Raw genomic sequence first — 15,609 nt, 5'->3', positions numbered from 1 at the left:
CCATCCCTCAGCCACGTTTCTGTAATTGTTATGATATCCCAGTCCCATGTTCCTGACCATGCCCTGAGTTCATTCTGCCCTTCCCTATTAGGCCTCTTGCATTGAAGTAAATGTAGTAAATTTATCAGACGTACCTTATTCTCTGCTTTGTTCCTGCCTGCCCTAACTATTTGACTTGCTCCATTTCCCAACTGTACCAGTCTCAGATTGATCTCTTTCCTCACAATTTCCCTGAGTCCCATCCCCTCATCTTACTAGTTTAAATCCTCCCGAGCAGCTCTCTCAAGTGTCCCTGCCAGTATATTAGTCCCCTTCCAATTCAGGTGCAACCCATCCTTCTTGTACAGGTCACTTCGACCCCATAAGAGATTCCAATGATCCAAAATTGTGAACCCTTCGCCTGTACACCAGCTCCTCAGCCACACATTCATCTGCTCTATCCTCCTATTCCTGTCCTCATTAGCTTGTAGCGCTGGGCGTAATCCAGATATTACTACCCTCGAGGACCTCCTTTTTAAATTCCTGCCTAACTTCCTATATTCTGCCTTCAGAATCTCAACCTTTTCCCTTCCTATGTCATTAGTTCCAATGTGTACAATGACCTCCTGCTGGTCCCTCTCCCCTTTGAGAGCATTCTGCACCCTCTGTGAGGTATCCTTGATCCTCGAACCAGGGTGGCAACACACCATTCTGATTTTTCGTTGCTGGCCGCAGAAATGTCTATCTGTGCCTCTGATCAGAGAGTCACCTTTTGCAATTGACCACTTGGAACCCGACATACACCTCATTACATTGGAGCCAGTCTGGACACCAGAAACTTGGCTGTTCATGCTACATTCCCCTGAGAATCCATCACCCCTTACATTTTCCAAGCATACTTGTTTGAAATGGGGATAGCCAAAAAAGATTCCTGCACTACTTGCCTACCCCTCCTATCCTTCTTGGGAGTTCACCCATCTACCTGACTGTATCTGTGGCTTTTCTCCCATCCATCACACCCCCTAGCTCTTGTACATGCCTTATTGCCTCTAACTGCAGCTCCAACTAATCCATGTGGTATAATAGGATTCGCAACCAAATACACTTCCTCTAGACATAATCATCAGTAACATGGAAACTCTTCTTAATCTCCCACATCTGACAGGAAGAGCATATCGTCTACCAAAGACCATCTTTGCTCCTTCACAATCTATAGACCCAGAAAATAGCACTGTCTTTTTGCTTTCAAAAACAGTGTTCCAGACTAACTTAGTACTTATGGTTTATATTTTAACAGATCTCAATAAAACATATAACCAAGAAAGAACCCACTCTACTCACTACTGTAGATTTACAGCAAGGTTACATGTAAAAAAAAACTGCACTTATCTGTTCCTGTGCTGTGAGCTCACCTACAATGGTTCCTTCAAGGTCAGCTGTGATTTTTGCTGTTTGTTAATTTTTCCTAGAACCACTCTGATGTCCAGAGATACATGAGCTCAAACAGCAAAGGCAGTAACTGTGCAGACTCACTGCTATGTCATACAACAGTGTAGGTTTCTTTCTCTCTCTCCCTCACTGACCATGTCGTCACTACCTTTTAACTGTCTTCCTCCTTTTAAAAGTACCATTGTTTTGATCTGTTTTCCTCTAAGTGCCAAAACAATGCAACAGCATATAAAACAGGAATTGCTGCTCTTGGAATTCACGGAAATCACCTCCAACACCTACAATACCTCAAAAAAGGAGCAGCTCTCACAGCTCAATTTTTTCCCACCAATCACACCTCCTCCAGACACAGCTTTTGTTCAGATGGTGTTTCACCACTCCCTTTGTATCTGTAGTACTCTCCTTTCAGTTAATCCTATAGCACAATTACAGACCTCTTCTGACCTTGCCTACACTTCCCAATATGGTTAATTGAGATCTATTACTTTGTAACTCTTTACATTCTAATGAAAGGCCATTGATCTCAAACTTTACTTTTCTCTCTTCAGTTGCCAGAACAGCTGTGTGTTCCCAGAACTCCCTGTTTTATTTCAGGATTTTGTTATGTGTGTCCAAATTCAAATTACCCAGGGGGTGAAATGTTATCAGGGGTTAGTGGAAACGTGGAGGAATCGTATCAGCCATGATCTTATTGAATGGTGGAACAGGCTTGTGCAGCTGAGGAACTTACTCCTAGTCAAATTTCTATATGTGTATTTAGTGAGCTCAAGAACAAAGGTAGACCCCAGGATTGATTCCTGTTGGACAACCTTATTTATTCTAAGCAACATCAATTCACTTTATTTCTGAGTTACCCCCTTCATGTCTTCTACTGCTCTCAATACTAACATAAATAGCATTCTGATTTTATTTGGTTTTGACTTGGTTCTGTTATCATCATTTTGCTAGATTCTTTGCTCTTTTACACTGTACACATTTTCTTGTTATCAATTGATTTGTCCTACAGGCACTCAGTTTTCATAGCTCTTTCACAGGCTATATATCATTCATTCGCACTCTTCTTCAGGGACCTGCTGGTCTTTTCCTATTCATTTTACGTTTGCAGGGCAAACAGATACAGAACAGAAGGAGGGCGCTAAGCGTCATGACGAAGACAGTGAGGCAGATGTTATCAAACTGCAACCCGATAAAGGATATTACCATCAACTTTACTGGTGAAACATAGAATACACAACAGTACAGCTCAGAAACAAGTCCCTCAGCCCACCATATCTGTGCTGACCACAATGCCATTCTAAACTAATCCCATCTGCCTGTACATGGTCCATATCCCTCTATTCCCTGCCTATTCTTGTCTGTCTAAATGCCTCTTGAACATTGCTACTGCATCTGCATCGATTACCTCCCCTGGCAATGCGTTCCAGGCACCTACCACACTCTGTGTAAAAAAGCACTCCGGGCACATTTCCTTTTTTCTTTTCCCCTCTCATCTTAAACCTATGCCCTTGAGTAATTGACACTTCCACTCTGCGAAAAAGGCTCTGATTATTTATCCTATTCATGCCTCTCACAACGTTAAATATTTCTGGCAGGTCACCCTTTAACCTCTGATGCTCGGGCAAAAATAATTCAAGTTTGTCCCAATAGCTAATATACTCCAAACCAGCCAACATCTTTTAAACTCTTTTAAAACCTCTTTTAAACCTCTTTTAAATTCACTCCAAAGTGTTCATGCCCTTCCTGGACCAGAAGTGCAGAAGACTGAGCATGCTGGAAGCTGTTCACAATATGATCTAAGCCTTAAAACTCATGACAAAATTGCAAAAGGATTTGCGTTGTCACTTTCAGGCACTCTGTTTTCCTCTCCAGAGGTTTCCTCTCCAGAGGTTTCCTCTCCCCTCCTGTCCCATGACATCCTTTATCTGAATGAATTTCTAAAAAAAAGGAGCTTGAACCTCTCGCTTTCGATTTCTGGTTGCTTCGTTCGGGTACTGTCTGGTTTGGATGAATGAATGCCCTGTAAAATCACAGGCAACCTGTAAACACGTGTGCTGTCAACCCAACAATAGTCCACTGCTGACATGATTAATTCGTATGGCAGTTGAAAGGGGACCTTCATTGGACAGTCAGTTTCCACTGAAGGGCTCCAGTTGGTGGCCGGGCAGGAAGAGCACCAATGTTCTCTGAAAAACAGAGCAGTGGTGAAAAGAGGAAGGTGGTGGGTTCATCTGTCACCATCCTGCCAATTAAGCATTTTCCCCTACCTCCACACTATCCGCAGGGGAGAATATAAAATGCTGCTCCATGGAAAGTTTTAGCGTATGCAATTATTCAATCTGCTCATGAGTTTTATATAAATATATGACATCACATGCACAAACTTGATAGAGCATGCCCCAAGCTCACTATACACACTTCTCCTGCAGCACTTGAAAATGAAACAATGCAATGCCTTTAAATGTATTTTCCAATTAGAATGCTCTGTAACCTAAACAGTTGTTATTCACGAAAACATCCGCACATGTACTTAGAAACATTCTGCAATGTCACTCACACCAAACTAGAGGAGAATGTAATCTATGAGAATTGAATAATTCAATCCATAAGACATCTTGGCTTCACTAAACAGATTGTAATTGAAATCTGCCACAACCACAACATCAATGAAAGCAAAACAGCCACTGACTGTGACTATTACTTTATATGTGTCTGTCTCCTTTCAGGCTGAAAGTATTCTGTATATGCTTGAATAATGGCCAGTCTTGTGTATGTGCTGACCCTCAAAGATTGGCTAAAAAAATCCTAACTCTTTCAGTATACAATTGGTTAGCTGCCTCTCCCACAAGCAGACTGTCTTTCCAACTCTCTCCCATTAATTCCCTGCCCAACCTTCCCTTCCCAAATCTAGCGTACACTGTCTCCTTGTGCAGCTCACATATTTGACACAGGGAAACTGTGACTAGGAGAGTCAGGCAAGGAACTGGAGAATTGGAAGAGTCATGTGGGGCACTGGATAATGGGAGGGTCAGGCAGGGACCTGGAGAATGGGAGAGTTGGAGGGGTAACTGGAGAATGGGTGAGTCAGGTTGGAAACTACTGAGTGCTATTTAACCCACCATGGTAGTCAAAGGCTAGTTATTAGGCTTTAAGAGTTATCCATCCAGGACAATATTTGTGAGTTTGAAAATCATTCACAGTCCATGGGCACCACTGAATAGGTCGGCATGTCATGTCCATCCCTAACTGTCCAGAGACCAGTTAAGAATCAACCACATTGCTGTTGATCTGGAGAGTGACATATAGGTTAGATTGTGTAAGCTTGGCGGATTTCCTTTTCTGAAAGGAAACCAGATGGGTTTGTAATTGACCATTAGACCAACCTTTCATTCTGTGTTTTTTATTGAATGCAAATTTTATCATTGCCATGGGGACTTTCAGATCATTGGCCTAGATTACTAGCACAGTGACATTAACACTGTCCTATCACCTCTTCCCATAATAACCATGTTGCTACAGGAATAATATATGTGAGAGGCCCTTGTGAAGGTAGTTGTTTCTGCAAACATCATAAGGCTGAGTCATTGGGGGGTATATGTTAAGCTAGATATGCTTGCAAGCAGTTACAAGTAGCTGCATCTTGCTTCTGCAAAAATCGCAAGGTGGAATCATGAGGGTATATTCCAAGAAATAACTAACTGAAAAGGGAGGTGGTTGACTGGTAGAAACAGATGTATTGACATGACCATTGCAATTGTCACGCACATCAGAGTTAGTATGAACAAGATAATCAACTAAGACCCAGTGTTGCAAAAGTAATAACACCGAGCTATCACTGGGGAGGGGGTTGCACGCCACAGACAGATGTGGTAAGCCAATTAGGTTAGCAGATGTAAGAGGGGAGTACCAAGGGACTCAACTGAACTGTATAAATTGTAATGTAAACTGATCCGGTGTTCCTCCTTTATGGTCACCCGGGCTTGCAAGGCCGTATGAATAAAGAATGCTTCAGAATTTGACTTGGACTGAAACTATTGAACAGTGAGCTTTGTTTCTCACAATTGGGGGCTCGTCCGGGATCCTGTCATCACCGGCGGAGTAGGCACCGTCAACGGCTGGGAAGACGCGATCCGATCCTTTTAGAACTGTCCTGTGTTTCTCGACGGTGGATGCCCCTCCCGGTAGACTGACCAGAATCCTCAGGGAGTCATTCTGAACCAGGAAAGAGTTAAATGGTAATACTTGAACGGTAGACACAGGGAGACATTGAGCCAGGCAACTCTGTGCACAGACCAAGGTAAGAAAATTGATTTTTAAGTACTGCATTGGTGGCTGGGACTAAGTTCTAGTAGTTAATAAGGGACTAACAAAGGAACTCAATATGGGCTGTGCCGAGGGTAAAGAAAAAGCCTCCAGTAAAAAAAAGGAAATGGAAATGGAGGCGAGGTCCCTGGCAACATACCTCCAGAAAGTCCGTTGGGCAGGATGTTGTGGAATTGGAAAAATAATGTACAAGGGAAAAAGATAGGATAAAGATGATTAAGTATTGTTGCTTTGTATGGACTAAGGAATCCATTCTTCGTCCCGCCGTCTTCTGGCCAAAGTATGGGTCGGACGAAGACTGGGTTTGTAAATATTTGAATTTATATGTCAACAGACATCAGCCTTTCAGTCAGGAGGAATCAGATTATGATTTATGTTGGAAGGGCTAGTAGCTGAAGGGCTACTGAGGGTACATTTCGTAACTAACGTATGGCCAGGCATCCACAAAAATATTCAAAAGATAGAGGGATGAAGCGAGAAGCCTCTAGAGGAGTGGAGCGAGAAGCTCAGGAAGTGTTTGTGAGATATGGTGTGTGTATGTGTGTGTGTGAGAGAGAGAGAGAGCGAGAAAAGAGCTGTCCAGCTCATAGAAAGTTTAACCCTTTGTGATTCGGTTTGAGTGCACATTTGTTTGGGGGTGATAGAATGTTTGTGCTTTGTTCCCTGGAGCTGGAGATCCAGGACTGTTTTGAATCTGATTTCTATTATGGAAATTTAACATGCTTTCTTTGAAGGTTAAGGATTTTACAGTGATTATGAAATAAAATGTTAACTCCTGTTCTTTTTACAGGTCATGACTGTCTTACTATCAGTTTCTAACTAATCTCTTCTTTCCTTACATAAAAGCCAACCTTATTCGATTTCAAATCATCTTAATATGGAGGAAAACAACATCATAACCTTTTTTTTGTTTTAGACTCATTTGTTTCCACTTAATTTTAAGACTGATGTATTTCATTGGTGATTATGATGTGCCAGCTGTAGCTTTATTTGGAAAGTCCCCTCCCTCAATGACAGTTGAAGTTTCAGTTAAATCAAAAAGAAAAATCCTATGGTTAATATCTGTGACCTTGGATTCGGCCATTATTCATGCATTAGAAGGTTTAACGTGAATAGACAAATCCTTTTAAGGCAGCTCCAGTTATTTCACGACCTATATAATTGTAATTGAGCAATGACTGGTCAGGACTACTTAGGAAAACTAATTTTGGATTTAAATTAAAGGACTAAAACCGGGTAATTATAGTGAATTTCAAAGTTGGGAACTGAATGCGCTTTGCATTTTAAATATTAAATACTGAATAAATGAATTTATAATATATAAATATATTTACATGTAAGATTCCAAAATGTACAGTTAGAAACAGGCTTTAAAGTTAAACAAGCATAAATTGATAAATTGGTTAAATGAGGTTAAGATGAAAATAAAGGCAAGGCGATCAACTACAGAAGGGAAGAGAATAATGCAATAAGAAGGATAAAGCCGAAGAGTACAGTTTTTAAAATGTTTTAGTCACTTGTTGCATTTCCATCCTGAATTACCGATAATGATTTTATTTATGTAATATATATAATTAATATTTATAATAAATCAATTGTATTAGCCTGAATCAATATTAATTGGCAGGATTCCTTCACACATTCTGTCATACTGATTCATAGCTAATTTAAAACATGACAGCGTTAATTCATTGTTAATTAAAGGATGGAAAGCTACATTACTGGCCAGAGTGTGTGCAGGCAGTGGCAGCAACAGCCTTATTGCTAGAAGAAAGTTGGAAACTTACTTTTGGGGGAGCCTTAATAGTCAGCACCCCACACCGGTACGGACCATACTAAATCAGAAAGCAGGACAATGGCTCACAGACTCTACTCTTGAAATATGAGGCAATTTTAATAGAGAAGGATGGCCTTGTGTTAGTCACAGACTGTTGCTTAAATCCAGCTGCATTCTTGTGGCGTGGAGAGGGAGAGGCCCCTGGTAATCCAGAACACGACTGCCTTGATATTATTGAATATCAGACTAAAGTGCGGATGAAGTTAAGGGACATCCTGCTGCATGTGGGAGCTCGGTTGTTTATCGACAGGTTCTCACAGATGATTGAGGGGAAAAGGCACAATGTATATGCTGTAGTAGACGGGATTGAGGGAAGCGTTATCAGGCTGAAAGACTGCCTAATGGCTGGTCAGCCCAAACTTGTGAACTCTATTCCCTAGAAAGAGGTCTCAGAGCCTTAAAAGACAAGGAAGGAATGGTGTACACAGACACCAAATATGCATTTGGAGTGGTATACACCTTCGGAAAAATCTGGCAAGAAAGGGGACTGATAAATAGTCGAGGAAAAGAACTACACATGAGGAATTGATAGAACGAGTACTAGAATCACTGTTACTCCCAAGGGAAATAGAGATAGTTCATATAAATGGACATCAAAAGGGGAATGATCCGGAAGTAAGAGGAAATAGACTGGCCAATGAGGTAGCTAAAGAAGCGGCCCTGAATCCATAAGGAGCCGCAATATACTCCCTAACACCTGTAATTCCAGATCCTCAGGGTATCCCATTGTTTACTGCAAAGGAGTAGGGAGAGAACCTGGCTAAGACCATTCCAGAGCATCCAGGTAGATTATACCGAATTACCCCGAGTGGGAAGACTGAGATATATGTTGGTAATAGTTGATCATTTATCTGGATGGGTGGAGGCATATCCTCTGGCCACTGCCACCACAAGTGGGGTGTCCAAGATAATACTTGAACACATAGTTCCCAGATACGGGATAATGGAATGTATAGATTTGGATCAAGGAACTCACTTTACTTCCAAGGTACTCCAGGGAATGGTGATGGGGTTAGGAATCTCCTGGGAGTTCCACCCTCATCAGGAAAGGTTGAGAGAATGAACCAAACACTCAAGAAGCAGTTATCTAAGTTAATAGTAGAAACCAGACTCCCTTGGACTAAGTGCTGAAAATGTGTTGCTGGAAAAGCGCAGCAGGTCAGGCAGCATCCAAGGAACAGGAGAATCGACGTTTCGGGCATAAGCCCTTCTTCAGGAATGAGGAGGGTGTGCCAAGCAGGCTAAGATAAAAGGTAGGGAGGAGGGACTTGGGGGAGGGGCGCTAGGAACTACTCAGCACTGAAGGTTCCCCGAGCGGATCTGTGGTGGTACTGCGGAGGCAAAATATTGAGACCCACCCTACCTCCAGATTGGAGAGGGATATGTGCAATTGTACAACTGGCAATCCCATTCACCTTGGCATTTGAAAAAGAGAAGTTAGCAACAAAAAGGGGGAGGAGTAAAAAATCATTATTAGACACCTCTTTTGATTATAGGATTTATCTAGACTCTATAGGAGTTCCTAGAGGAGTGCCGGACGAGTACAAGTCTCGCAACCAGATTGCAGCAGGTTTTGAATCGGCTCTATTCTGGTGGGTGACGGTCAACAAGAATGGACTGGATAAACTATATTTTCTATAATCAGCAAAGATTCATCAATTACACTTGGGATGCTGTCAAAGGCATAACAGAACAGCTTGATGCAACCAGTAGAATGGCCTGGGAAAATAGAATGGCCTTAGATATGATCTTAGCTGAAAATGGGGGTGTATGTGTGATGTTAGGAGGGAGCTGTTGTACTTTTATTCCAAATAATACAGCACCTGATGGGTCAATCACTCGTGCTTTGTGAGGATTGACTACCTTAGTGGAACAACTGGCTGAGAATTCAGGGGTGGACACATCGCTCACAGGATGTCTGGAATCATGGTTTGGGAAAATGATGGGAGTGGTAGTCTCCATCCTCACCTCCCTGATAGTGGCAGCAGGGGTACTGGTAGCAATTGGCTGTTGTATCATATCTTGTGTTTGGGGACTAACCCAACGGCTGATTGAGACAGCCTTGGCAAAACAGATGCCCCTAAAAGGTAATCAGGCAAAGGAACTCTACCTCTTGAACAATGAGGGGATGGGTGACCTTGAGGCCAAGATGGATGAAGCCTCAGGGATGATGCTTGCAAATTTGGGGGCTACATATGAGAGAAATGCAGGAAACAACAATTATTGAAAAAAAGAAGGGGGGATTGTGAGAGGCCCTTGCAAAGGTTGTTGTTTCTGCAAACATCATAAGGCAGAGTCATGGGGGGGTATATGTTAAGCTAGATATGGTTGCAAGCAGTTACAAGTAGCTGCATCTTGCTTCTGCAAAAATTGCAAGGCGGAATCATAAGGGTATATTCCAAGAAATAACTAACTGAAAAGGGAGGTGGTCGACTGGTAGAAACAGATGTATTGACATGACCATTGCAATTGTCACGCACATGGGGAGTTAGTATGACCAAGATAACCAAATAAGACCCAGTGTTGCGTCAGCAAAAGTCATAAGACACAGCTATCACTTGGCGGGGGGGAGGTTGCATGCCACAGACAGATGTGGTAAGCCGATTAGATTAGCAGAAGTAAGAGAGGAGTATCAAGAGTCTCAACTGAACTGTATAAATTGTAATGTAACCTCCTGTTCCGGTGTGCCTCCTTTATGGTCACCCGGACTTGCAAGACCGTATGAATAAAGACTGCTTCAGAATTTGACTCGGACTGAAATTATTGAACAGTGAGCTTTGTTTCTCACAATATAGAGCACCCTTCAGCATCCCAAAGCAACACTTTCACTGTGTGAAGCTGCCTGGAGGAGGCCTGCAGCACACAATTAAGTGAGTATCATGATTTGTATTGATATGCTGCACGTGACACATGAAGGAGGTAGCTCTTTCTATCACCTTATCAGGTGAGAACCTGGGGAACAGGAACATAATGAAAAGGAGGAGGACAGTAAGGAAGTAGAGAAATAAGAGGAAATGCAAGTGCAATAGGGAGAGGAAAAGACTTACAATACTTAGTACCTTCCTGACCTGAATCCAACTGACAAAATTAACACACAGAAGGAGCAAAAGAAGGCTCCACAGTCTGGTGAGCCTGCACCACCAACGTGATCATAGCTGATCTTGGAGTTCAATTCCACACTCTGATCCCCTCGCCATGTCCCTTAATTCCCGGAAAAAACAAAAATCTATCTATCTCAGCCTTCTATATTCAACGATGCTGCAACCACACTCTCTGGGGTGAAGAATTCCCACCTCTGAGTGAAAGTTTTCACTTTATCTCAGTCCTAAATTATTATTCTCCTTATCCTGAAATGGTGAGTTTTTCTCTAGATTTGTCAGCCAGAGAAAGCAAACTCTCAGTGTCTACATGGTGTCTATACAGTGATACACAGTGTCTACACAGTGGTACACAGTGTCTACACAGTGATACACAGTGTCTACACTGTAGTACACAGTGATATAACTCCTGGGCTTCCCTAAATTGCAAAAGTGATGATGTTTCAGGACAATTTAAAGGTTATGAAATGCTCAAGGAATCTCTGAGGATATAAGGGAAGCTCTGGAGTGGATTTTCACCTCAGCAGCTAGTCAATAATCTAGTACAACAGAAAATACCAAACACTGCGTGAAAATTAAGCAAAGGCAATTGAGTCCAGACCCATCTGCAAATCCTTTCATTTCTTATTACCTTTCCAAAGGAATAATTGAAATTTCTCAAATGCATGGATGAAATTGTGTAACTGACATTCAGCCAAATACTCCTTCAAAATCTGTACTGCATAAGGTTTCCAGTCAGCCATGCTGCCAAGTGTATGAATGTTTGTTTTTATTAATTTACACATATACAAGAAGACACTTGCCTCAGTATTGCAATCTTCATCAGCAGGTTGGAAAATGAGTCCAAAATAAACCACTTTTCAAAACCATGCAACACAATGTAAAAATACATTGACAGACCTGAAATCTCAGAAATTTCTTTAAGTACTGCAAATGCCGAACTACCCAAGCACATTTAACCAATCAATAAGAACATACGTACTTCTTGACATTTGATACAAAATTCATCCTACTTGAACTTTAACGGAGCAGGCATAATTGTGAAGTTTTGTGAAGAACTCAGAGCATTCTGACTAAAGCATTAAATTCAAAAGTTTAACTTGTCTTTCCTCTTCAGTTGATGGTTAACTTATTGACCTTTGGAAAGGAAGTTGGCAGAAAAATTTGAGGAATATAGAACAGATGACAGAAGCACTGCTAATTTTGCACCAATGAGTTTTCACATATTCTCAAGGCCTAAAAGCATACACTAAACACTCTTCACTCTTTACTGTTCTTTAGTCAATATTGTATTCATGCATCTTCATTTTCTTTAATATTACTTTACATAGAATCTACATGTAAATTATCAAACTACTTTTGAAAACAGATTTATGAAATTTGCACAGATTTACTTTATTAATGCCCACATTACACAGAAACTTTGGACTCAGAAGCAGGATTAAGGTCATTCATTCCCGAGAGCTTGGTCCACTAGTTCTTCTTCAAAGAATCGCTTTAAATCTATCATACTGATTTCTCTTTTACAAATCTGTGTTGATTGTCCTGAATTAATGTGCCTTTCTAACGGTATTAGTTTTGTGCCGTATTATAGTTTCTAGAGGCTGATTTATTACTGTCACTATGACTGACTAATCCTTACTTCTTTATTTGACTCTTTCTTTTTGAAGAGATGTGTTACTTTGGTAGCTTTCAGTCCTCCGACATACTTCCTATATTCACCAATGCATCTCTGAATTCCCAACATTCTAGAATTTACATGAACAGATTTTGGTTTTTTTTCAACTTTAAATTCTGCACATTTTTCAGTACTACTTCCATATGTATGGTTTATTTTAAGTAAGTTGGGAAAGGAGTTGAACTTGAACTTTATTGGTTAGAATTTGAACTACCTGTAGAGTAGTATGACAGATTACCTCTATTTCTGATGGTTGTCAATTGGATGGGTTCTGTCAATGGCGAAAGACTCAAGTCAACAGATCACTTTAGCCAGTGAAGATAAAAGGGTACAACTCATGTATTTTAGCGCCAGGTAACTGTCAGCCATTTTTAACTTGCTTATCACAGGTCTGAAAGTACAATGTTCCAAATGCAATCAAAATGGCCAACTGACCTGATAGGCAATGTAGGGTCTGCTGTATCCCACCATTCTTTAGGAGGGCTAATGTACATACACCAGAGCTCCCAGGTGTAACCATGGGCACAGTTCTCATAACGCTGAACCTCAAATGTTTTGTGCTTGATGTTGTCAATAGAAGGAAGGATAATTCGCTTCCTGTCATCTTTAATTCTGGCCAGCACCGGTTCAACCCTGAAAAGAGAAGATGAAAATAACTTAAAATAGTGTTAGCATTGTATAAAATTGTAATAATCCAGAAATGCAGCCAAGGCCAATGTGATAACAAAGCATATCGAAAGATTGTTAGTTGGGATGTCCTAGTGATAATACAATTATTTCAGTTATTAAATTATCCCTTGATGTCTGAAAGGATATTCCTTACATAAAAAAAAAACAAATCGAATTGTAAATATTTGAGTATCAGTGTGAGAAAGGAAACAAAGGTCATTGCTCATGCTTAGTTTGTCGCAACCTTAATTTTGTCCTCAGTACCAAACCTTACTCGTAAAATGATAGGAACAGAATATAAACTGACCCAGGATATGTAATGCTCACCTTAAATAGACAGAGCACAGCCAGGTAATTTACCCAAAGACATTGCAGCAGACCCCTGTGTAAGTGTCGCTAAGAAGGTTGTGATATCCCATTGCAGGTAACCAGATATAAGAGGATGTTAAAATCCTATGGAGTCAGCTGGTCGACTAGAATGGAGCATGGGTGCAAAGAAAGGGGCTGGTGAAGAATTCAATACTGGGGTGGCCTCAAACATGATGAGGTCGTTTTTGAGCCCTGGAAAATAAGTTTTGAAATTTTAAAAATCTTCTCAGCTATTTTCTCAATGGTCCCCTACTACCGACAGTCAAATTGGTCTCCTGCAACCAATATAAGACACTTACCTGCTTAGTTAACTTATTTTGGATGGATGCTTTCCCATACGTATGCCTGAAACTTTTATCAGATGGCTTAGTGTATCAAAAGGCTGACTGAATTGCCTCCTGAGTTTCGGCTGCCAGCCACTAATCTTTTATAGTATTATCTGTCAGCCAGCAATATAAAGTAATTTCCATAATGCCCACAAGAGTTATTCAGCATTTTGTGCAAATGAACTATATATTAACAGGGATTTGTTTAAAATATGTGTTATGCCACTGTTACTTGTCTTCTGCTTGTGCTGCAGTGGTTGCCAAAGTCCCAGTGGAACATCGGGCTACTCTCTCAGAGAGAGGTGACTGGTGTTGAATTTAACCCAAGGGTCACCACACCTCAGGTGAGGGGAGAGATTGAGGAGGCAGTGCATTCATGGTGGCTTCAGTCAGCATGGAAATTGTAGTGTTGCTGGCACCACTCTGCATACAAATCAGCCATCCAGTGAGCTAACTTTCTTGCTTACATTAAGGAGCAGCTAATTTTGGGATATCACTGTACATCTAGCAAGCTCAATCCTTTACATTGAATCACAAAGAATCCATAACAAAACCCATGGGATAGAATTAGAAAGAGTCTTAAAGTAATGGTACAGCATTCTAGTGTGCAACAAAATGGTGCGAGATGTATGTGCTTGAGAAAATGAATGAGCAGCTAATTAAAGAATTCAAGACAGAAAGAGAAGATGATGCTAGGCCCCCTAGTTTGGGCAGGTCCCCTCTCTCACTCTTCCCTTCTGCCTCTGTTGGTTTCAGGCTTAAAACCTTCTGGGCACTTTCCTTGGATGCAGTTAGTGATTACATGTTAGATGATTGCCCTCTTCTCTGTATGCATTGATGTTGATTCAGTACAACTTTTGTCTTGAAGGTAGATAGAAAAATGGACATGTATTTCAGAAGTGGATAATGAGAATGGTTCCAATTCAAGTGCCAGAACAGCTGCAGTTTCCACTGAACATGTAACATCAAGGTAATTCGGTGTTGGCGTCATACTTAATGCTATTCACAGAACTGGGGCTAAAGAAAGGGCTTTAGACTTAATAGTGTGATAGGGGGTGGAAGGAATGGATTCCCTTGCATAGAAAATGATAAAAATCAAAGGTAAAGGAGAAGGTAGGATTGCAACTTAATGATTGGGCTGATTGTTACCAGAAAATAAAAGAGAGGGACAGAATGTGTGAATGTCATATTGTACCAAGGAACCAGAAAGGTGTAGCGAAATTTCAAATGAGAACAAACTTAAAGGCTTTGTATCTTCATTCATTCAGAATAAGGTAGACAGACTGACAGTGCAAATTGTGATAAATGAATGTGATTTCATAACCATTATGAAAACATGGTTATCAGGAGAAACTGAAAACTTAAATATTCAGGAAAATACGGAGAGACAGGAGAAATGGGAAAGGTAGTGCGGTAGCACTACTATTAAGAGATGAAATGAAGACAATTGTGAGGAATTATCTAGGCGAGCATGACGTACAGTTCATTTGTATGGGGGTAAAAGACAGCACGGGAAGGAAGACACGAGAATTGTACAGACCCCTAAATAATAGCCACTCTATGGGAAAGGCGATAAATCAACAAATAATAGGAGCATGTAAAAAGAATAGATCAATAATTATAGGTGACTACAATATTCATATTGATTGGGTTAATCCAATTGGAAAGAGTACCTATGACAACAAATTCATACAGTGCATTTGGGATAATTTCCTGAAGCAATATGTCATGCAGCCAATGAAAGAGTCAAGTTATCTTGGATCCAGTAATGAGGCAGGCTTAATAAATGACCTTAGAGTAGAAGATCCTCAAGGAAGTAGTGATCATAACATGAAAGAATTTAATACTTAGTTCGAGAGTGAGAAACATGGGTTGAAAACAACG

At 40.8% G+C, this 15,609-nt stretch overlaps 1 protein-coding gene across 5 annotated transcripts in view; it reads right to left on the bottom strand.

Annotated features, from left to right (window-relative positions):
• Window positions 1-15,609, bottom strand: part of galnt17 (polypeptide N-acetylgalactosaminyltransferase 17) — a 416,264-nt gene that overhangs the window by 230,465 nt on the left and 170,190 nt on the right. For 4 of the 5 annotated variants that reach the window (XM_087977411.1, XM_087977412.1, XM_087977414.1 and 1 more), the window contains one exon: window positions 12,797-12,994. The exons of the other annotated variant lie outside the window; for it this stretch is intronic. In XM_087977411.1, the coding sequence (XP_087833537.1) occupies window positions 12,797-12,994 (198 nt within the window). The remainder of the gene's footprint in view (window positions 1-12,796; window positions 12,995-15,609) is intronic. 5 annotated transcript variants of the gene reach the window in all.

This window comes from Chiloscyllium plagiosum, unplaced genomic scaffold, assembly GCF_037043375.1.
Source record: "Chiloscyllium plagiosum isolate Xiang-an unplaced genomic scaffold, Cpla_swu_hap1 HiC_scaffold_31, whole genome shotgun sequence".
NCBI lineage: Eukaryota > Metazoa > Chordata > Chondrichthyes > Orectolobiformes > Hemiscylliidae > Chiloscyllium > Chiloscyllium plagiosum.
Note: the sequence above shows the minus strand (reverse complement) of the source record. Positions and strands in the feature narration are given on the sequence as shown.